At 46.5% G+C, this 24,453-nt stretch overlaps 1 protein-coding gene across 1 annotated transcript; it reads right to left on the reverse strand.

The window, feature by feature from the left end:
* Positions 1–22,572: 22,572 nt before the first annotated feature.
* On the reverse strand, positions 22,573–23,704 carry DKK1 (dickkopf WNT signaling pathway inhibitor 1; the record flags this gene model as incomplete). Its single annotated transcript, XM_082308501.1, has 4 exons — positions 22,573–22,823; positions 23,016–23,126; positions 23,236–23,392; positions 23,513–23,704. The coding sequence occupies 4 exons, from the start codon at positions 23,702–23,704 to the stop codon at positions 22,573–22,575; spliced, it is 711 nt and encodes a 236-aa protein (XP_082164627.1).
* Positions 23,705–24,453: the final 749 nt, after the last annotated feature.

The following is a 24,453-nucleotide window of genomic DNA, read 5'->3' on the forward strand; positions in this document are numbered from 1 at the left end:
GAACACAGTACATCTGCATGAGCAATAGCTACAGATAAATACTACTTTATATGCAACATCTTTAGCACATGTATAAAGTGTGCAGTAAAAGTGAATACGGGCACCAACCATGCCGCAGCTCTCAGTGTTTAAAAGTCATGCATAGTATGTAACGTGTTTTATATAGAGGTGCCCATCATTTAAAAAGTGTCCGTGTGTTTAAAACAAACAAGAAAATTGATATTATGATGAAGGTGTTAGAGGAGTTGGATCTCCCTCAACCAGTCACCTCAGCAGGCAACCAGATCTGAAATAGGGGCATCTGGAGAGGAGCAGATGAAGACTCATGTAAGCCAGCTAGTAGAAGATGATTAAAAGATAAGTATAGTTAAGGCTCAAAGAAATCAGTATGTCTTTTCAGGCAGGGTTCATCACTCTGAAGGTCTCAGGAGGTCTTGAAACTGCTGCTGGGTTTTGCCCTAATACCTTTTTTCAAGAAACAAAAAAAGACCCTTCCCTCCTCCTTCTCCTTATGCAATATCTATCTCAATGATTAAAGCATCCGTTTAGGACGTGGGAGATGCACATTGAAATTCCTCCTTGCCTGGAGGGGTTTGGATCTAATCTCCAACATCAGGAGAGCATCCAGCCAGCTGGGCAAGTGCATGAGCTGGAGGAGAGGGAGGAGAGGTCTCCCTGCCCCCCTCCCCGCCCCCAGCCCCACATCACAGCTCCTGGAGGCCTGGGTAGCATAAAATAAAAAAATCCTCACTTTAAAACAAAAAGAAAAGAGAAAAAAAAAGTGTTCCTGTAGGTCATACATGTCATACTTTCAAAGAAGAGAATTGGCATCTTCCTTTTTACCCACAAAGGTAAGAAAAAATAATATCGTGGTGAAACTGGGATTTAAATGACGTTTCATGAAGTTTTAATGAAGTTTAATGAAGTTTTCATTTTTAATGAAGTTTCTCTTTTATGCTGTTAAATTACTCCTCCTACCCATGAAAGAGCTGCCAGTGACTTTCCCAGGACAAGCGAAGGGTGGTTTCTGTACACAGAGGGCAAAGCTTTATCATCCGTGGTTTGTGCTATGAGCCAATTCCTTGGGTAGGAAAGAAATTATTTAGAAAGCAAATGCTTGTAGCATGTTTAGCAAACACTGACCAGAAAAAATGATGCTAGGTTTTGTTTGGCTGTGATGGCTTGAATGTGCCACTGCTTTAACCACAGAGGATACTTTACACACTGGCTTCTCCTGCTCCATTCGTTACAATAACTCATGTGGCAGCATCAACAGTAGTGAAAGCACATGAAAAAAAAAATGCTATTAGTAAAGAATGTATTATTTTAACAGTGTTTTAAGTCATCCCTTCCAGAATAATAAGGGAGTTGTTAAGCATTTCATCAACCCATCTCCAACATGCCAAACTCCAGTGGATTTTCTAACTCTGTTTTGTTCACAAGGGGGTATAATGGATGAAGGAATGGATCCATACTAAGTTGGAGGAGGAGATGCTTATCTTTGCCTTTGCAGTGATGGACCTTCACCACTGAGGTCCTCCCTTGCCCACAGCTCCTGGGAAGTCTGCAGTGAGCCATAGCTTCCTCTGAAGCTGCAGACACAGTGGTGGGCTCTGGGCCCAGCAGGACCCATTGCACCAAACTGGAATTTGGGGCAAGGTGCATTGACTTTAGCTCAAAAATGAGCTGGATGTATCCATGGGAGTACCTATGCAGCTTTACACCTAGGGATTCAGTCACCTAAATGTAGTTATTTGAGGTGCTATGGGGGGGTACGTGGAACACCCCCAGCTCCTGTTCCTCAGGGTACAGGTCTCCTGCAGGTCCTCCGTTGTATTCGCTTGTCCCCTTTGGCTGGAAGTGAAAATCCAGGCTCCTGGTGGGGTCTAGCAGGCAAGGAAGATGCTGGACCAAGCCATTATCTGAAGTCAGGCCGTGGCAATCGGCAAGTGGAAGAACAGATGTGAGATCTTCCTTCTCAATCTTCTGCCTCCCCTTTTGAAGTGTGAGATTAATGACCATATCAGATTGTTGACTTTACAGGGGCTGTAGTCGGGGCTAATGTCATAGTGTGATACTTCAATAGTGGGAGGACGATCCTCGTGTCTGACAAAAGCAGCTAATAAACAAAGATAAATTGAATGTACTTCCAGGTTATTAATGACTTCCCAGCACAGTAATCTCTAGAAACAATAGGGAAATGTTTACTCAGCGGGTTATAGTTTTACTTGGGTTAATGGCTGTTGAATTAACCGGCAGCTTGGGTGATGCATCAGTGTGTGCTTCGTGGCAGCGTCCTGCAGGGATGGATCAAATGGTATGTTTTGGGTTGCAGGGGGAAGGAGAGCTCAGCTGTGCCCTGTGTCTTCTCTAGTACATGGAGACACTGGGAAAAATAATTGGAAGCACTCTTTGCCCAGCACTGCTCAGAAGATGAAGTGCTCTGTTTATCTGCCCGTGTTTGCCTAGTCTTTCTTCTTCATCTTCAAAGCACTTGGCTAACCTTATCCCATTAACGTCTGAGCAGGAAAGGTAAGCAACAGGCACTGGTGTGGGGACAAGCCTCTGTGCCACTGATATCCGCAAGCACCACCAGGAGCTAGCTATGGGGGTCATCCACCTCCAAATGGTGCATATTCCCCATACCCAGGGCAAGGAAAGTCCCACCCTGCTCGGGTCCTGCTCTTTGGTAGCTGCCAATGGTATGGGCTGAACTGCCACTGCCTGGACCTGGATTTACTGGGAAAACTCAAAGGTGGATGCCTGGCCTTGATAAGACCTTTCCAACAGATGATAAAATGAATCCTCCCGCAGGGGTTTTGCTAGAAATAGGAGCTGAAAATACACACGCACCTTCATACAGGCACCTGAGCTACCAGCAGTGACTGCCCACGGGTAGGGCAATACCAGTTTTCAATACAGGACTTCTTTTTCCCATTTGGGAAAAAAAGGTTTTCTTTTTCACCCATGGTTCCCCAGTGGAAGTAGAGCCAAAGTGTAAACGGACTCACCAAGAAACTGAGGTTTGTTTTTCTATCACTTTTCTGAACAATTTGAACACTGTAATTTCGGCATGTGGTTCAGCTGAAGGCGATCCCACCGGGAAGCTGCAGGACGTAGAACAGTTTCTCCATAGGTAATGGTTCTTTAAGGAAAAAATTGTTAATTTCTTCTTCTTCTGCCTTCCTTCCAGCCCAAAATTGCTGAGAAAAATCTCATGAGCCCAGGTGCCCCGGAGGAGAGATGAAGGGGGCTGCACCAGGGGTTGAAAACAATACAGTTTTAAAAGGAAAAGAGGTAAAATTCCAAATATTTGGAGTAGCAACACAACCCCAATGTTGCACTCAGCTTTGCAAATCTTTGGGTGTTACTCTCAATGAATTCCCCACCCGCTGCCAGCCAGAGGGCAAGAAAACCAACATGAATTACATCTGGTCTCATGCTGCCAGGAGTGATGCATAGGGTTTTATGCCGAAGTAAAACCTTTATAATAAAAAAATAATAATCCCCCATGCTTTCTTACCTCTCCAGCAAGGACACTGCGAAGGGCAGTGTCGCGTTTTCCATGTGCAATGGCTTGACATGTTGTTTTTTATCGGGCACTTAAATTATAGCTTGATCGTCAGTGGTTACCTGCTGAGCGGTGCTGTCGTTCGCACTCCCAATCTTCCTGTCTGCTGGTCATGTCAGAAGGTTGCACAGCGTGAGTGGGCTGATTTATGGGCTCGCCGGAGCGCACAAAGGCTTTCGGAGGAAGTCGGAGCTCTCCCGCCAGCGCCTTTCAAGGCCAGTGAGTCAGGCGGCGCGGGGCTGCCGCGAGGAGCTGCTGCCCAGATGAGGATGCTGCACCGGCAGCACAGTGCTGCAGGGAGCATGCCTGCCTGATGGAAAGGGGCTGCTTGGTTGGGTTTTTTTAAGCTCCCCCCCCCGCCTAAAAAATAAATTTAAAAAATTAAAATAAATATTAATTTTTTTAAAAAATCAATATAAACCAGTAATTTTTTAAAAAAACAGCATTAAAAAAATTGATGCTTTGCCTATAATATCCATTGCTTCTTATTTAAAGAGTTGATGCCGCTCTACAGGGATGACTTATTGCTTTGGGAGCAATGTGTCTCAAGAGAAACCCAAACCTCGTTGGGTTTTTTTGGCCGGGTTTCCCCTTGCACCTTTGCTGCTCGGCTTTCCTAGCGATTCAGTCCTCGTCCTCCTCCACCTGTTTTGCCCCGCTGGGTTTTCCAGCTCTGCGCAGGCAAGTCAATACCATCCCTGCACCTGAGTCAAGCACAGGTTGCAATAGCCCATGTGAAACGGATGAGAGCTGAGTTGAGGTCACTGGCAAATATCCTGCGATTTTTTTAGTCTCTGTTTGAGCATTTGCTGCCTGAAGTCTCATTGATATTTAGCATTTAAAAGAGCTAAATAAATGCAGCGGTCCCCACATGTGTCGAGTGGGTATTTTATTTGTGAGAGAGCATTTATTGTCTAGAGAGCAGTGTAACATTTATCCAAACAAACCCGCTTTCTTTTAATTTACTATAGGAAAAAGGATCTTCATGCTGATTTATTATTTTTTAAAAAATTTTTTGCCTGATTTTTTGTGCTTGTGTGCATCACTTCCACAACAAGTGTATATTCAGCTTGCACTCAGCTACACTTCACATACAGTGTCTGCTCCATGTGAGACAGGAGACCCATAACATGCCCTGATGGCTGTGCTGATTTATGATGTTAATCTTTATAGAGAAAGATTAAATTCTTGTTTTGCACCCTTTTTTTCTTTTATTCAGTAAATAAACGTCCTGGTGGAAAGTGTTCCCACAGCTTATTAAGGAGAATGGGATGCTGCCTTCTTTAGGTGAACACACAGGTGCAAAGCGTTTCGATTTTTGTGTTGGTATCCCATGTCCTTCCCATAGTAATTGTAAATCTCTTTTGAAAAAATAATTTTCTAAACCAGAAAGTATATTTATTTTATAGCTGGGAGAGCCATGGCCAGAGCAACCACAAAGGGCAGTTAGTTATCATTACACTAATGTGTGTGCATGTATGTGTATAAAAGCAATGATATATACCTATATTTAGATTATATGTTGATGTATAGAGAGTACCATCATGTGTATAAACATTTTCTTTTTCACTTAGGAATGAAGGATGGGGGCGAAAAAGCCCGAAACAAGTTTTCTGTCCCTGAAATTCAATGAAAAATTACACTTCAAAGTATCCGACTGTATTGAAAGGGGAAATGCTGCAACTGTAGTTTTTCTTGCACTGGTTCATCATGGTGTTGGATACAGTTAAAGGAAAAGTTTGCATGAGTCTCGCGCAGCAAATCAAAACATTTCAGTGAAAGAAACCAGCTTTGTAGGGACCACCTACCATAAACATTATTCTGAAAGCTTAAATTCTTAGCACAAGCATCCAAAGAGTAAATGATAAACAGATGAGAGAGCAAACTGAAATTTCACAGAGTTGTAACTTTAACTTTCTGCATGTGTCAAAGAAATATGTCTCTTAAAAGAGCAGCGGAGCTGTTTACTATTAACAGCATCACTTTATTTATATACATAGCACCCAGCACCATTCTCATCCACTTGATTCAACACTCGAACGGGTTACTTCTCGGCTGCCAAGCTGCAGTTTAATTTACCGTAATATAACTTTTATTTTTGCTGGTCACTGGTGTATGCCTACATTATAGCGATCAAATTGCATGCATTTTTTTTTTCATCTTTAGGTGTTCTATACAGCATATTTCCAGGTGCATACAACTTATATTACTGACCGCACTGGGAACAAATAAGTTGCAGCGGCTGTAATGCAAATTTGGGCATTTAATAGCCCTAGATTGACTTTTTATGTTGCCTTCCTCAAAGTTGTCCATCACTTTCTGACCCCTCCAGCAGTGCTCAGCACCCGCAGTGTCTGCCAGCACCCTTCAGCCAGCCACACCACCTACTCTTGCGGTGCGCCACCATTTCCAAATTATTTCTGCTGTTTTAATTTTGTCACCTTTTTATAAATTGGTGGCAAATTTATAAATTAGTTCAACAGCTCATACAGCATTTGGATGTGCAGCTCTAATATATCACAAGCCATGTACAGAGGACATTTATAGCTGAGAACAAAAAAAAAAAAAAAAAAACGCAACCAAATATATTTTCCTGGCTGTCAGGTCACTGTAAAAATCCTGGAGTGGTCTGAAAAAAAGCCACCACCTGAAGTATGTCTCAGTGATGTCTCAAGCCAAATACAACACATCTACAAGACTCTCTTGTAATAAATAAACAAGTAAATAGAAGGGTCTAATGAACAAAGTGTTTGCCTTTCACAAGATGCTGTGGAGCCCTGAGCACCCAAGCGCTGCATCCCAGCAGCTGCTGGCAGTTACAGTCCTTCCAGTGAATCATCCCCAGCATTTATAAAAATATTCCTCAACCAGCAAGTTGCTGGCTTGCCCTGGTACAGCTGAAAGAAAATTATTTCGTTCAAACTCTTTTGATTTTGGAAGCATCACATATTTGTGACAGTCTGACCTGCCTGGTTAGATTTGTCTTGTATGGAGGGAACCAGACTGGTGGTGGTAGTGACTGGTGTCACCTTCTAGAAACACCACTGTTGTCCAGCAAAACTGGGCATCTCATGGAGGCTTTCGGTGCTGGTGGTGTGACATTTAAATTCCTAACTATAAATAATGGGAACTTTGAACTGATCTGAGGGTTTAACACCTTCTTGGCCCCAGAAATTCAATTCGTATTTCTGAGGCAGCAGACTTTTCTGCTGGATGTTTCTGTAACTGAGGCAACATACCACCTTCACTGTTCAATACCAGTGAACCCAGCATTTCGAGACAGAAGTTTGATAAAAGCCATAGGGTTAACTGCCTAAGGACACTTGGGACGCCCATGCCCTACTAGCACCCTCTTCTTCTATATAATCTTTAAAAATCCTTACTCCCCTCTCTCTAATTTGGAACTGTGCATGAATGCCACAGATCCATGGGCATGGCCAGATACCCCACCTTGGACATGGCCTCCCTTTTCCCCACCTCCATGGGTCCCAAACTGAAACGAGTTTGCACAGTCTTTCTTGAAGAAAAATTAACTGTGCCAGGTAGTGGTGCAGCTGAAAGGGAGCATGGACTCTTTGTATTTGGGAATTTAAAAAAAGGCAATGAGCCTAAATCCAGAGCATTTCATGATTGAAACCGCAATCATTTCATTATGGGAAGCCCAGGTCTCCTGTAGTTCCTCCTTACACCTCCAACCTCACCTAGCAAAGGGCAAGGAGTTAACACAGGGTGAGTTTTTGGGTGCTCCACACTACTGGCCATGACCAAAGACCATCTGGACAGGACTGAAACTGTGATGGCGTTTCAGTGTGGTGGCCAAATCTTTCCATGTTGGGATCCCCAATAACAGGGTTTGGAAACAGCTACCTTGTGCTCCACAGTCGATGGGATTCAGTTTGCCTGCGTGTCTGTCCAGGCTTTAATGAAAGGATCGCGGGTGAAATCTGTTCATCTGCAGCCTCTCATTTCAACGCATCCCTAAGTATACTGTGTGCGCCCTGGGGAACTGGTAACCTACTATCAAGGGCCTGATACTGCGAAATGTGGAGCAATTCCTGGGAGGTGCTGAGCATCCGCAACCCCCAGAAGTCCATCCGCGCTTCCCAGCACCAAATAAACAGGGAGAGTTATTCCAAGGTCTGCAAACCAAAGCAAGGATCTAACCCAAGCCAGCTCTTGCCCTGTGTTATTTGCATCTTGCTATGTTTAACTCCAGATCACAGTTTTTAGTAAATTGGGCTCGAAAATTATTCGAGCGGGTTAGAGTTTGGCTGGCGGCTGGCAAACCTTGGGTAGTTATTTCCTGTTCCTGTTATTTAGCTACTTTTACATTTGTCAGAGTTAATGCGGTAGGCTTTTAGCAGCAGACATCTCTTCTTTTTAGGCTGGAAAGCCTGTAAGAACAGGACGATGAAGCGTGAACTGGGGCCACCAGCTCTGCTGCTGTCTGAAAGCCCAAGAGGATGATGGGCTTGTGGTGGTGCCCAGGAGTGGGACGTGAGCTCTGCAGTTCATCCCTCTGGATACCAGATCTGGAGGCACTCTGGCAAACAATTTGTATTAGAAGAAGCCAAAGCCTTACTTTCCAAGATTTTGGCCCTAAAAAAAAAAAAATTAATGCATGTTCACCTACAATTCTGGGCATTAATCTGGGTCCCATTGTATGCAATGAAATAACTTCCATTTTTTTTCCAGCTTGCCTAGACACACTTGCCAACAAACATGATGATGCAGGGATGGATTTGTGCAATGAGACGGCTGTAGTGGTTGAGCATTCTGGACCTTGTGCTGCCATAACACCACAGAACAACCACTGTTAATAGAATTGTATGATGACTGAGTATATGGCAATGCAATATCTGTCTTCATAAGCAGCTCATGCAGACGCTGTACCCAGTCGGAGAATAGATCCTCAAGTAGCTTTGTTCTTATTCACTTTTTTTTTTGAAATTACAGGAGTTAAAGAAAAACCAGCAAGCCACATGCAACAATTGGCATGAAAGCAAATTCAAATGGGAGCCTCCCTGGGTGTCGGCCACACAGCAGGAGTGTCACCGCTGTGTGACGATGCTACGGTCTTGCCTTTTAGGACTAAAACCGTTCCTTGACTAATCATCAAGCCGTACTTAATGTAATCATTATTTCAGTTCTATGGTTTAATTCAGTTCACTGCTTGTAGAGCATAATAAACAAAAAAAACCCCAAAACCAAACACCTTAATTTTGAGGTATGAATTTTTTTTTAATTAGTTGTAATTAGTTGTGATGAAACTAAGAGATCAAGTCTATGAGTAAAAAAGCTATGTCCTATGTTAGAAAAATAGTTGTTTATGGGAAATCAAATGCTGGCTTGAATCACTTACTGTCCTCTTTATGCAGAGCTGCCCCGTGGTGTTAGCTATATTATACATGATTATTCTCCCAAAGCTGTACTCTTCTTCTTACAAGAGCTTCATTACTACTTAATTCATGAGCGGTTCAAGGGCAGCTAGATACTTGCCTTTCCTTTCAATCAAACACTGTGACACAGGGCATAGTGGAACTTCCAGTCTAAAAGAATATGGCCAAAAACCGCATCATTGTCATTATTATCCCGCCCCATGCAAGAGCCTTGGGTAAGTGGACATGGCTGGCAAGGAGTCATGTAATTATAGGACTGAAGTCCATTGAATAATGCAAAATTGAAACCATTCAGGCCATGGTGGTTTCTGGATTTCTTCTTGCTGGAGTGAAACCTACTCGCATGAGGAAGGGCTGGCTGCTGGGACATGGTTTTGGGCAGAAGGGTTGAATTTAATTTCATCCTAACCAGACCAAACATAGTGCTATTTGGGTGCTTGTCCCCAGAACAATGGTGTAAATGCTTTCTTAGACATCCCCTGCAGTACAGCACTGGGGAAAGACACCCAGAATTTACCTTCCAACCATGTATAGGGTAATGCAAGTACTACTTTTACTTACAGATTATGTTTTTTCCCCCCCTAAGTTGTCATGCTTTCCTCCAGTGAAGTCATAGTCACACAGACAAGACCATGCCTTAGTGATCATGGGGCTATAGTTGACAAATTTTCTGTGGGTGTTGAGTTGGGGGAAAAGGTGGCTTGGAAACAAGGGCAGGAAAGGACTATTCCCGTGTCCTGGGAAAAAAAGGAGTGATGCCCCGGTTGTATGCAGAGGCAAAGGCTCCTGTATTCTTGTTGGGCACATGGGCAACTCTGTAAATTTTTGCTGGTTTATCCTTGAAATCCACCTCTCAATCCCACCAGAGCCTTGGAAAAGCTTTGTCTGCTGAAGCCACCATATGCCGGGGCAGAATTATATTCAAAACTTGGCTAAAGTGGGGTGTGAGCAGTGGCATGGTTTTGCCATTCTGCCAAAAATTGAGCCCTGTTGTCACCCTCCTCCCATTTGCACTCTGGCTTTGAGGAGTAACAGGTCATGCCAGTGTCTGACAAATGGTGATGCTGAAGGTCGCTTTGTGTGTGTGTGTGTGTGCAACCAGCTGAAACACGGCATAAGTTTTGCTAGGCACATGTATCACTTCTTGATGCCATGGCAAACCACATACTGAGCTCTGCTGCTTCCAAGCTCAATCAACAAGAAGAATTGTATTGACAAAAGCTAAGGGAATGAAGATGATGGAGGCTCTACTGTTGCTAGCTGAAAGAAAACTAGATTTTGGACTGTAGCAGCAGAGGGCAGAAATCAAGATGCCCTTGGGATGCCTCCAACCACTGGTCATGCAGTACTGCACCATGAGCTCAATCAGGAACCAAATCTAACCCAAATTAGGTTAGAAAAACTTTGTGGGGCCACAGAAATGGCGTTGAGGAGAGGATGTGGAGCTGAACATAACTGTCAAACCCACGACGGTGAGACTAGCCGCAGAATAGCTCTAAGCTAAAGGTGAAAGTGGCATGCAAACATGTGAGTTCCTCGATGTGCAACACACAGGTCTGATTTTTTTGTCATTTCACTTTAAAACAAAATTCGTTTTGGGTCCCTGTTTTGCTAGACTGTCAATCCTTTAAACACAACAGGGTTGGTTCCTAGTTGGGGAACAACCACAAGCCAATTAGAAGTTAAATTGTTGAGCAGTATGCATCTAATTGAAGTCTCTACTTTCTGCCTGCTATTTTTAGTGTTTGGACCGAGCTGCAGCTCCACGTAGGGTATAATCATGTTTATTTAAGAGCAACGTGTACCTCAGTGAGAAAAATAAAATCCAGCAGGCAGAGCTGTTTTTTACCAAATATACATGAGCGGGTGGTACACTTCAGGTCTAGACTGCTCTGTCTCTCTTGTTGTACACTATCTGCCATCAGGCATGCATCCTTTTTGTCTTCAAGACTCTGCCTGCAATATGTGCATGCATGTGCTTTAATGCAAAGCGTGTTTTCCCTGTTCTTTTATTGTCATTTATTGTCATCTATTATCATCATTTCCTGATCCTCTTCTGTGTAGATCGGAGCAGTGACAAGAGACTCTCGTTGTGCTGGAGCAGATAGATGGGCTGACACACTTATAACTTAGAAGGTAAAAAGCTGAAGGAGGTGCCATGAGTCAGTCCTGAGCAGCCTCCCCTTTCCCAGGGAAGCTTGGGGGTATTTTGAGTATGCTCTCAGGCATTTAAGAAGTGATTTGAAGGGCAACAGCAAAGCAATCGTGTTAGAGTTTCTGGGTAGCTTCTAGAAAGGGGAGGCATAGAAAATGGTTATTTTCTGGAAGTTTTCAGTGTCTGGGCTCTAAACAATCAGGTGACTGGTGGGACTGGGATGGGACAACCTCAATATCAGGTTGGATGTCTTGAAAGTCAAGACATTTTTGTCTATGTATGTTTAATGGATGAGTAAAGGGTCAGGACTGGGTGGAAAGAGAAAGCAGGACAAGGGAACCAAATCCAATCAAAAACAGGAGAAGAAAAGGACCTTTCCAGCAACTTGTCAAATGGTCATAAGAGGGCCAAGACAAGTCAGCAGTAAATCAGAGGGTGCATGGGTGATGTGATAGGTGATGCTGGGTTGCAAATGGTGCCATAAGAGGTGAAGAGCTTTGGGTTGGTGCTATAAGAGGTGAAGAGCAGGGGATAAGGACATGACTGCGTGGGACACGTGTTGGGAACCAGAGCGGAGATGAGCAGATTCATAACATGACACACAGCCTGAACGATGAGGGAGGGGCAGCTTAAAAGCTTTAAGCAGTCTTTAGCAAGAGGTTGCAACAGAAGCTTTGGCTCTGCCAAAATACCGCATCAGTCATCTTAGCTTTAGTAATGCTAAGAAGGGAGATAGATAGGGAGGCGAATTTGTGCCTTGAAAAGCTCTGTCTGTACCGCGACCGCTCATTGTGACCTAATCAGCTTGTTGCCTTAAAACACCCCAAGGAAGTAAACAAAAACAAAGCCCCAGCAGAATCCAGTGTTATACTTGTTCTTAGTAACATCTGATTTTTCTTATTCATCAATATTTTATACATGCCTGTTGAAAAGCTTACGTGTATGCCAAATCATTGGGAGGAAAAGAGTGGGGTTTTTTCAGGAATTTTGCGTACATTCCTCCTTCTCACCACAAAAGGGGTTTGAGTTTGTTTCAGCGAGAAGCCATAAGTTTTATTCCAAAAATTCCCACACTGATTTATCCCATCTCAGTGGCTCTGCAAAATATAAAGCCAGTACTAAACAAAACCCAGAAGCACCCTTCCTAAAATACAAGCCTGGAAAGATAAGCCTCAGAACTTCATCCTCAAGAAGCATGTGTCCTTGCTCCTTATCATTTCACAGCGTTAGATGCTAAATCCTCAGATGGAGTCAATTTGAAAGTTATTAAAACAATGTTGACAAGGAGGAAATAAAAACCAAAATATATATAAACTGATATTGAGGCCCAAAATATTTAAGGGATAAACTAAGAAATTGAGGTTGTGGAGTTACCCAAATGCCCCTATAGAATACATTTATCTTTGTAACAGGCAATGGTCTTCAAATTTTAATGACAGTGAAGGTTTTTAATAGCAGTAGGTTACATACTAGTAAGAAATGTTCAGGACTACAGTGTTATGACAACAAAGAAAACTCCAGCTTTGAAAGACTCTTGATTTACTAATTATTTATTTAATTGCATCCACAGCTTAAGACAGAGTCAGATCTAAGAAAGGAACGTGATGCTCAAATAAGAAGGGTCTGGCTTTCTAGGCCATTGTATTTCTGACACAACGAATTGTTGCCTGAAAACAAAAGCTGAAAAATGCCATCAGGAACATGACATCAGGTCCAGTCCCATCTCCAAGGGGTGTTTAAATGCTTCTTGAAGCTGATTCCTCCAGTCTAAGGATGTTTGTGTTGCACAGCCACGTTCACATCAACGCAGTAGGCAGGACGTCATGAGCTCACAGAACATGGCACCACCCACAGGACATGCCAACGGGACCCTGTGCAACATTAGAAAATTCACAGGGCAGAACCTGGCCTTTTCCCAAACCCAGAACCGAAGTTCAGCAACGTGGACAGATGATCTGTTAAGCAGCAGACGAGTATGGGAAAAACACAGACACAAGGGCTGCAGTTAATACCTGGGGTTGCTCAACAGCACGAAAATCAGGCGCTAGACAGCTTCCAAGTGTTAGAAGCATTCACCATTATTTTGCTGATGATTACTGTATGAATTTTAACAACAAAAGGTCAAACAGCAACCTACAGGGTAGCACGCCACTCAATATTCAATATGGCAGTAAACTTTTAAAGAGCAATGAAACCTGGAAGATCTGCAAGGGAGAAAACTAATATTCTTCCATCCAGCTGGTTGCTGTTGTGGCATTTTAAAATGCTATGGTACCATGAAGAATCCACTATAAATACAACGGGCATTTATAATCCATGTGATACAAACAAGTCCACAGAGGCAGCCACAGCATATTTTGCTGAAGAGTAGGGATCCTACCAGAATTGTGTGCTGTGATGATTCCTCATCCCAAGTTGTCAAAAAAAACCTTGATGGGCTTTAAAAAGGGATCCAAATGAGCTTTGCAGGTCACCATCACACCTCTCCTTGCCAGTGCCTCCACTTAGCGCAGTAGGACCATTGCAGCTGCTGCCAGCTTTCAACGACATTGAACTTATGCTGTCCTCAGCTTCTGAGCTCCCAGGAGAATAAGAAATCCTGCAACGAGGATTAAAACACATCCATAATTTGGGTCACAAGGGCTTCCCTTTTACATTCCTACTGTTTTCTAGTTGATCAGGTAAAGAGACTGACAGTAGCTGCTGCCAACAAGTGCTGCTGGCTTTCTGATGGAAATAATATTAGACTGCTCAGGCAAAAGGTATCCAGCTCAGGAACGGGATTAGCCCTTTATCACTCTGCTGGAAGTAGAGTAGATCACTGGCATGTGGCCAGGCTTTGTGGACTAGAAAGTGCCCATCTGCCTCCAAAGGGACCCCTCGGCAAGGAGGAGCTGGAAGCTCTCCCCAACACACGATGGGACAAAATACTTCGATATTGCTCATAATGGTGCCTTGTCTTGACAAGGGGAAGCCAAGACAACATCTTGCATGATGCTGCATGTCCCCATCAGGCTGGGGACAGAGAGGTTGGGCTGTGTCGTCAGCAAAGACACCTGAACAATAGTAGTGTACACCCTGTAACCCTGACGGTCTTAAAAAAAATTGAAAAGCTACATGTAGAAGCAGATTTCTGCACAAAGGATTTGTGTTTTAGGCTGAAAGCTCAAGCGCCTGTGAGATTAAGTGGTCCCTGTGGATGGGAGTGGAATAAAGTACTGTCTGGAAACAGCTCCAGGCTCTTCCCCTACCTCCTCTCTAAATGCAGCCCATGGGTTGTGGTATGCAAGAAGCAAGTCTCCAAATAGGGAAAAGATCTGGACTTGTTGCTATCGTGGCCATCACTCATCCCCCTATACAGGCTGGGCTGCAGCCAGAAGAAATTACTTTTCTTGGATGATCATTTATGGTCAAGCATTCCTCCTGGCTAAGGCAGCTGAAGCCTCACTAATGTGAGATGTCTGGGACAGCAAAGCCACCGTGATAGGGAAGGATCAGCACAGGCCAGTCCTTTGGGACTGGCAGTCTGGGACAACCTGAAGCCAGCAAAGACTTGCTCATATACAAGTTAAAGAGTGAAGAGCAGAGCAGAGAATCCCCGCCCTCTGTGGACATTTGTGATGGAGATCAGCTCCCTTAGCATTTCACTTCTCCACTTCCCAACCCACACCCCATGGACCACAGCCTGCTCTCACAAGCTGAGAAAGAGCTGCCATTTGTGTGAACCTTCCCAAGCTCCTCCCAGAGACACGATGACCTCAGCGTGGCAATGGGTGCAAAAAACCTGCTTTTTATTAGAGGAGGAGTCAAGGGAGGCTCTCTACACTTCTAAAAAATATTCCATGGCAGGACCTTTTATTCCCTCTCTTCTCTTTCTGCTGCACATCAATGGAGAGATGGTCCTCGAATATGCAAGCTAAAATAAATTAAATTATTAACATTAATTAGTTTTGGTTTAATGTTCCTTGTGTGAATCCAATTATTCTGAAAAAGAAGTGTGAAGTCCGGGCCCTACCTGACCGGGATTATCTGACTTCTTACCAAGTTGTGAAGTTGTCATATTGAAGTGCCACCTGTACACCACAAGGCTGGCAATAAAGCTACAAAACCCCTGTGGATCAATAGAAAAATAGAGAATTGATATTAAGGTGCAAGATCAAAACTACATAGAAATAATTTCATCTGTGGTGAATTGGCTCTCAGGATTAAAAAAAAAAAAAAAAAAAGAGCAAGCAATCCAATTTTGAAACAGGTTCTTCCACACTTCACCCCTCTGTTCATTAGTGACTTATGATAGCATTGGCGTATTTTTTAAGTCAACCTCATAACACCCAGGAATATTAAGTAGTGTACACTAAAATTAAATATTTCCTTTTGTTTTTTTTTTTTTTTTTTTCAAAGTGCATCCACATTAAGGCAAAAGCAGTTAGACAACCTGACCCGCTAAAAGAAGTCCTTCATTGGGCACGATAAATACGGATGGAGGATGTGCTGCTCGCATCAGCCTGGAGTTTCAGGAGGTCATTTCAACAAGGATGTCAGGACAGAGGATGAGACAGGGCTCAGAGTCGCTGCTGGCTTGCCGGGGTTGTGCTTCCAGTGATGAGGCTCTTGCATAATCACTTATTCTTCTCAAAATCAGCATCTTGAACCAATTATGTCTTTTAAAGGAGGTTTAGTTTAAAACTAAAAATAAATAAATAATTAAAAATAGACCAACACTTCCCTGTGGGTCTGACACCCACATACTTGCAGCCCCAGATCATGTTCTCCAAGAGGAAACAGCAGAGCCTTAAGGAGCCAATACTCAAGAAAAACAAAACAAAAGTAATAATTAAAAAAAACAACCCACCCCCCCAGACACTTATAGTATCATCCTTCCCACTGTCAATAATCAGCATTTAGAGATTTCCTCTGCTGGTATTTGCCTCCAAACCTCCACCTTCTATGAATTCACCTTGTCCCCACGTGACTTAATTCATGAGTTTTCAATTTTGTGGCCACCAGTTACACAACTTGGCTGTGTGCTGAGTTTGTTTTAAACCTGCTGGCTGAACAGTCCATCTCCTTCTTGCATTGTCAGAAACAAAAATAACCACTTGGTCACCTCCTCAGCATTGTTTACAGCTTTACAGACCTCTCATAACCTCCCTTAGTCATCTCTTTTCCAGCTGAGGTGAGCATGCTCTCACCTCCTTACCCTTTATTTTCCAGAGTTCTACTATATGATATGCTTCTGGAGTCACTTGGTACGGCCATATTGTCCTGCAATATTTTCCTAGCCTGCTACTGGGATTTTTTTTTTTTTTTCCGGATTTACCTATCCTGACTCTGTATCAACTACAGACTTACTATTAAAAAATAAAATCTTAAAAAAAAAAAAAGAAAACATAAAGGTAACTAGAGCTGTAAAGCACAAGTCCCAGCACCCATCGTTCCAGGATATCATCACCTCCTTCCACCACAAGCAACAGCTATTTGTTCCTATGGCTTGCTCCACAGTTTTATCAAAGGAGGGGAAAACCTTTGTTTTCTCCAGCAGCAGCAGCTTCATCTCTTTGGTGAGGCTCCTCACCAAGGTCTTTGCAATCAGCTGGATCACCTTCCTCTACCTCCTTGCCTATTCCTTTAACCTCTTCTCCTAGACTGGCAAAGCACCACTTTCTCATGCAAAACTCACGCTGACTCTTTGCCCACTCCACAATATCCATCCATTCATCTACAGCTGCTTCTCTTCACTCACCCAGCCATTCAGATCTGGAATTTGGATAGGTGGGGGACACCCCTGCCAGATGCTCGGGGTGGGGGGGGAAGGAAGGCTTAACATCCCATTGTGGCCCAGCTGCACCTCTCACCCTCCCTAGCCAACCCTTTCATCGGGCTATGGCCATTTGCATGCTGATGGACTTATTACTCACTTAAATCACCTGCTAATGGGTCCCCTCCCTCACTGAGAGGTAGATTAGAAGCTCTGCCCAGAAGTGCCCTCCTTAAGTATCTCAGTTATCCTCACACACCACACCACCCCCACCCCCACTCCCACACCCCCCCCCCCCCCCCGCCCCGCTCTTAAGGTGTTAATTAGGGACACAAGTCAGGCACTGGGGGCGGTGGGAAGAGGGGGAAAAAAAAAAAAAAGCTACCTAGGAAAAAAAATAGTAATAAACATCAACTTGGATTAGCAGGGATGTAGTATATTTGTTTGAAGAAGCACAAGGCATGGAGGAAATCATACCTTTAATGCTCTGCAAGGGGTGATGAGGAGCTGGGCCACCTGGATGCTCTGCTTCCCACCCCAAGTGAGATCAAGGTTTGTTTCACCAAGCCCTCAGCTGGTGGCTTACGATACAGAGCAGCTTAAGCAGGTGGGTTAACTCCCCACAGGAAAAACCCAGCCCCAAAACAAAAAACAAACCAAAAAACCCGAAAAGCGTTCTGTATTGTGTTACATCCATAAAGGTTTTCACCTGCTCTCTCTGTTCAGGGCTTTCATGTTTCTGAACCAAAGTGTGCAGTTTTCTGCTCTGTGTCAGGAGAGGTGAGTATTAAAAAAAAAAAAAAAATTTCTCATCTTAATGCCTGTAGGTGGATTTAAGGGCTTTTGTAACCCTTTCTGGCACTCTATGAGTATAGAGAGGAGTTTCGTTCCTCAGACAAATGTTTTTAATGGCATGGAAGCAAGAGGAGCGTAAGCATCTATTTTCAAGCTTTGTTTAAAAAAGGGGGATATTTCTTGTGCTATAACTTGTGAAACTAGTTTCTGAAAGAACTTAGGAAGAAAATTAGAAGAAAATAGTATTTTCGTCCCCAAAAACTCATTTCATCACAAATCACAGTAAAAACTGTGCTGTTTCCTATCCTCCCTGCTTTTTCTCTTCTAAGATTAATGCCTTTATGCCAATATTGTCACCGGGTGCAGCAGAGAGAGGCTTTCTGATGATGCTTCTGTGAAAGCATCTCCTTGAAATCTGTATCCACAGCACAGAAAAATCGTCTCAGGAAAACCGTAGCGTAGTTGGAAGAGTGATTCAATTTTCTCTTGAAATTGTTGAAGCCATCTGCGTTTATACACCCAGTGTCATCTCAGGGCTGGGGTAAGGCTATGGGCTTCTGGGATGCTGCTTTATTATTTTTTGCTGGATGCTGCAGAGATGCAAGGTACATAGCAAGCCAGTGGTTAAGAGTCCAGAAAGGGCTTAAAAAAAAAAAAAGATAAATTAATAGCAAATCAGCCCATAAATGGATGTTGAAGGGAATAGGACCTTTTAAGCCTGGAATACTGCAATTGTAGTTGTCATGAGACTATGTGAAGGAGTGGACTGCAGACACTGATCCAGCCTGTGCTGACCCCTTAAATACTGTCTCCTACAACCGCAGGGGCCTTTGCCCCACCGAGTTATACGCTGCTTTTTTATTCTGCCCTCCTTTAGACCCTTGAAAGGTAAAACTTTGGAGGGGATATCACCAGCTCCTTTCCCACGCCTCCACTAATTGAGCAAAAGAGTTTAAGGGATGAGCAGGGCCAGTGCTATACCCTCCTGCTCTGCCTAGGGCTGTGCTGCCCATATAGCAGTGATGATGGGATTGTGCTTATTTATGCTCTGCCAGGGCTGAAGCCACCCTTCCGCTGGCTGTGCATGATATAGGATTTAATTTGAAGGAGAAATGAAGCGGAAGGGTTATATCTATAGAAGGCTGTAAAGCTGTGCTGCCAGCAACCAGTCTGTTTTACAATGCTTCGGGTTTTTATTGTTATAAACAACAATATTTAACTTCATGGAACTTTACTGTTAGCTCTTCCAGCCCTATAACCAGGAACAGTGAGTGAACAGGAGGTGCTAAGCCTCTTCATCCACCAAAACCTGATTCTTTTATTAGCTCTTCTCTTTGCTTAGAATAAGGGGTTTTTCTGTCTTTTTTGGGGGGGAATAATTTCATTAGAGAGGAGACAGGTGGGGGAAGCTCATCCTGAGATGCCTTTTATTACCAGTATTACTGCATCGTGTGTCATGTGCTGAAATAACGTGTTTCTCCATATCTTCTCTCTTTGCATTGGAGCACGAGACCCAGTTCCAGACATACCAGCCAGTTCAAACTTAAGGGCTTGCCATATCCCATTTTTTTCCAAGTCTGATTGCTATATGTTCAACTTCCCATACCTTTTTTTTTTTTTTTTTTTTTTGAGGTTGCATGTATTAATTCAGACATTTCTGAAATACGGAGCATCCGCCGGTGGGGAGATGAATACCAGAGGGACCGTGGTGATGCTGCCTATTTATTCCTTGGGGCATCCTGATGCTCTCACCCATCTTCTATTTATCCACACTTCTGAGTTGCTGTTGGCACTAAAGGAATATTTTGACTTCTCAGGCTGCCAAAGCCCTAATGCATGTTCAGGTCCTGGGGGCTGAACGATGCGTGGGGACAGGGAAGACTGAAAATCTCTCCCGTAAAGAAATGGTTTTTTAAGTCTTAACAGACATAGGTCATATTGTCATGATTTTTTTTTTTTCCTAAGGTGTGTTACTAAACCCAATTTCTTGGTGCTCTACTTGAAGAACAGACCCCAAAAGGTCAAATGGGGCAGAAATGGGAAGAGATCCTGACTGCTCCCTGAGATGTAGTAAGAGGAAGGGGGAAAAAAACCCCAAACAAAACACCACAAAACCATTCATTTTGTGAAATCTAGCCCTGAAACTAATTATTCTGGAGATCTGCCATGTTAGCATCCATCCTGCTGGCGATGGGCACGGGCCACAGGAGATAGATGCAACCTGAGCTTCAGAGGTCCCTTACACCTTGTGTCAGACACTCAGTGCTGACCTGAGCTGCTCCTCTTGCCTAAAAAGGACTCTTAAAATTTTTTTTTTGGGTGTGTTTTTTGTTTTGGTTTGGTTTGGTTTTTTTCCAGACTGAGAAAGAGAAGAAAATCAAGGCATAAGCAGCATAAAGTAATTTTTGGTTAACGTGTGGACAAGTATGGAGATGGCCAAACTGCCTGAAACAAAAGAGGATGGAGAACACAGTGCTAACAATGACAAGAAATGGTACCCAAGGTTTTTCAGACCGAAATAATAACTTTATTAAGGTATCTGAAGTGCTGAAGAGTGCTGGGTGTCATCGCAACATGGTCTAAAATGTGTCTACAAGGATAGAGGTGGGTGTGAGGGATAGAGGTGGGTGTGACGATGCTGAGCTCCACCTTACCCGAGCATGCTTGAGAGCGGGCAAGGTTTGACACAATGTGATTCTGAACCAAAAAGATGCGTGATTGGTTTTTAATGCACCATGAGTGTATTTTTCACTGCCTTCAAAGGTGTCAAAGCTGTATTGGTCTACCTGGGAAGGAGAGAGTGCTGTAACTGTATGGAGAAAAAACCCTAAACCTAACGACACTATTTTATATGTACCAGGGACAGAATATGCCACTCAGTGTCAGATCTGAACTCATTTAAATAGTTACTGGTGCTTTTATTCGTAGCCAGGTACCTTCATTGCTCCAGTCCAATTGACTATAATCATTACTAAGTATGTTATGAAATAATAATTTTTTAAAGGTATCTGGTTTTGAAAAGTATTTTAAAATGTGTGTTTTTAAACAATTTTTGAAGCCTTGCACAGTGATAAAAGCACTAAACTCAAGCCTTTGAGTCACATACTCTTTCAGGGGGGCTGCTTCAAACTGCTCATGCTGCAACCCCAGTACAAGCTGTTCCTGAGTGCAGACCTGGGACAGTGAGACTTAAACATGTGCACTCCAGCAACGTCACCGTGCAACATCGCTGTGATCTGTGGATCACCATTTAGCTTATGGCACCCACAGCTCTGGCCGCAGTTGCTCTGGCTGTAGCAGCCATCCTCGGCTGCTGCGAATAGTTTGATGGGGACAAATGCCCCAGTGCATTTATGTGGTTTAAGAAGCATCGGTGTTTTAGCCTCTGGTTTGGGGCAGCTTTGGCTGTTCTCAGCCTGCCCGGATGCCACCCAGCCCCAGCCTTGAAAAGAGCTGGAGGAAAGACGGGGATGACCCCTCGTCTGTGCAAGAGGAGGGCTCCTTTTTAATCATTTCCCTCTACGTGGGGCTGTGTGCATTTCCTTTGCGTTTTCTATAGCTGTGGGCTTGGTTCAGCACCAGTCAGTACTTATAGACTCCTGCGAGAGCTGCAGTGTGGGTTCGTATTCAGTAATCCCATAAACCACTGCAGTCACCAAGATCCCCAAACAGGCAGTGTTGACACCAGAGGCACCAAACACTAGTGATCAGGTTGCATTTTAAAACAAGAAGTGATACTGCTGGAGCATCCCTGCAAATGGGACACGATGCCCTCAGAGCCACCCACGGCTGTGCTGCTTTGTGGTCAGATTTGGACTTTGGGTTAAAAGCACTTTTGGGTTATACAGGGAAGATGCTGGCGTGGTTTTGCATCCCAAACACCTTCCCCAGACCTCAGGGAGGCTGCCAGGTAGGTATAGGACAGAGTTGCCAGCACTGCACTTGCTGCCCACCAGCCCCATGCTGCGTGACATGGCCCCCGCTCTCGCCCCACACACATTGACAACCACTTGCGATAGGTGGACAGTATTAGAAGCTACAGGGGGTGGGGAAAAAAAGGTGTGCTTGCAGCTTTCCCTCCCTCCAATCCATCCCGAAAGGGGGCAAACTCATAGTAACAGGCTGCAAAGTGAAGTGAAGAATAAGTCTTTATTGTGCACGGAGCAAAGGCTGCACAGATGGAGTGGTCAAGATCACTGTGCTCCTCAGCACCTGTCCTGGGGTCGGCCACGCACTGCGCTCCAGCACGGCCTCTCCGGTGATCCTTCGCTCCCTCCTCACCCCATTGAAAAATTAGGCAGGAGGGTGTTTCGCTGCTGCCTGCTTTTCCTAGAGCCCCAGCCACGGTGCCCGTCCTTGGCCCGGCATCCAGTGGCCAGAGGGTACCGGTGGCTACCCTGGTACACTGTAATTTGTAAAAAAGCAGCTGAATAAATAGGGATAACCAAATGGCCTTTCCTGTGGGGTGCCAGTGATGAGCCACCCCTCTCCCCCCCTCTCTCTTTGGGCATTTTCTCCCCCCCAGGGTGCATCTCCCCTCCTGTGGGGCAGGGAGGGACCATGGCGGCCACACGCAGGCAGGGACGCACAGGCGCCTCAGGCTGATTTTAAAGAATGTTTTATTCGCTTGCGAACAGACGGTCACATCCCTTTGACCTAGATTTAAAAACCCAGTGTGTACAAAGTCACAGTCACGGCTTGAAGAGCACAAGGCAGCACCCTCGGAAAAAAAAAAGTCATTAAAAGTCCCGGCGTTATGTACAGCTAAGTGCCAGCTTGAGTATTCACAACACAGTAACGTACTGCAATTAGTCGCTTAAAAGTAGTTCCCTTGAGAAACAACCTTCCGCTCCGGCAGGGCCGGAGTCTGTCTTGTCTGTCTGTCTGGCGATGCTCAGTGCCGCTGGCAGGTGTGCAGGCGGGAGGTGTCGGCGGGGCCGTGCTCTCGCTGCAGGCGGCACGCCAACCCCTCGGCGCACTGGCACCGCTGGAAGATCTCCAGGCCGTGGGTGCCTTTCCGCCGGTGCCGGGTACACACCTGACCTTCCCGCAGTACCGGCTTGCAGATTTTGGACCAGAAGTGACGGGCGCAGCACAGCCCAGCCGCACAGTCCGATGAACGCAGGCAGAAGTCCCCTTCCTCACCTGCGTGGGGACAGCATGGCATGTGCTCAGCCCGGGATGCTCCCATGGGCGACGGTGGGGCAGGTGGGTATCCCCCACAGGGGACAGTGAGGCAGGGTGGGCATCCCAGACTGACGCCACATGGGACAGCGGGGCAGGGTGGGGAGCTACCCAGAGGAGACAGTGGGGTCACGATGCTGGAGACCCCCTTACCTTTGGCAGTGGGGAGCCAGGCAGGAGCGGGCGTCCGTCGGGGCAGCACCTCGGTACCGATCTCATCCAGCTCGGCGGCTCCGTGGGGAGGCTCCGGGGGAGTGCAGAGCCCTGCGGGAGGCAGCGGGACGGCTGTCAGCCACGGGTGGGACCCCGACACCCCCTCCCGCGGACACGTCCAGGGTGTCCCCCCAGCTCCCCGCGCCCTGCCGCCCCTCACCGTTGCTGCAGGTCATGCCGGGGCAGCACATGGCGTCGCGCAGGCAGCGCTTGCGGCGTCTCCGGCAGGCGAGGCAGAGCGGGGCACCCCCGCCGCGGGCCGCCCCCCCGCAAAACTCCTCGGGGCCGCAGTCTTCGTCCTCGGCGCAGGGGAAAGGCTGGAGGGGGGACAGAGAGCAGGCGGAGGGGGTCAGCGGGGCCGCCACCCCCATTCGCCGTGCGTCCCCCCACTCCCCCCCGGCGCGTCCCCCCCGTCCCCGGTGCGTCCCCGCTCCTACCTGCCGGGTGGCGGCCGGTGGCGGCTTGTTGCTGCCGTCGAAGGGGGCGGCGGGGGCGGCGCTGGCCTCGGCCGCCCCCCCCGGGGGGGGTCCCTTGATGGCGTTGGAGCTGAGGGCACCCCCGGGCGCGGCCGCCCGCCCCGCCGGGGCCGCACAGCTCAGCGCCGCCAGCAGCGCCACCAGCCCCCGCATCCTCGTCCCGTCCCGTCCCCTCCCGGCCCCTCGTCCCGGTGCTGTCCCGTCGGTGCAGCAGCTCCCGCGGCCCCCGAACAGCAGCTACCTGCGCTGCCCGCCGCCGCCTTTATACCCCCGGGGGCTGCCTCCTGCGCCCGCCCCCTCGGGGAGGAGGGCACGGCGGATGGGATTTCAAAGGGCCCCCGGGGGGTTGTGCCGATCAGCCCCCAAAACCACCACCCCCCCCCCCCACCCCGCCCCGAGGGCTCCGTCATTGGCCGCTGGCCCGCGAGGGGGTTTCGCAACGGCGAGGGCAGACCCCCCCCTCGGTACCCGCCCCCCCGCCCGGTCCCTGGCCAGATGCTCCGCACGCCCCGCCGCCGCCGCTGTCTCCAGCCGGGCGCACCGCCTCGCCCGACGGGGGGGACGGGAAAAAGGGAGGGAGGGGCTCACCCCATGCACCCCCCCGCAGTGGCCGGGAACGCGGTGGGGTGCAGAGGCCCCCCCGCGGTGGCGGAGTCGGTCCTTTGGTCTCCTATAAGTCTGCGCCCCCCCTCCCCCGCGCCCTTCCTGGCGCCAGCGCAGCTTTGCAGGAAGGGAGGGGGCCGCTCTGCACCACCCCCCCGGCCCGGGGTGTGCGTGTGGGGGGGACGGGACGCGGGGGGGGGAGTTGAGCCCCGGCCCACACCCCTCCGTCGGTGTCTATCGCCCCCCCCCGCAGTCGCCTGACCGCAGCTCCGTCGGGATGGGCGGGGAGGGGGGCAGCA

This window comes from Platalea leucorodia (assembly GCF_965183815.1).
Source record: "Platalea leucorodia genome assembly, chromosome: 4".
Classification (NCBI taxonomy): domain Eukaryota; kingdom Metazoa; phylum Chordata; class Aves; order Pelecaniformes; family Threskiornithidae; genus Platalea; species Platalea leucorodia.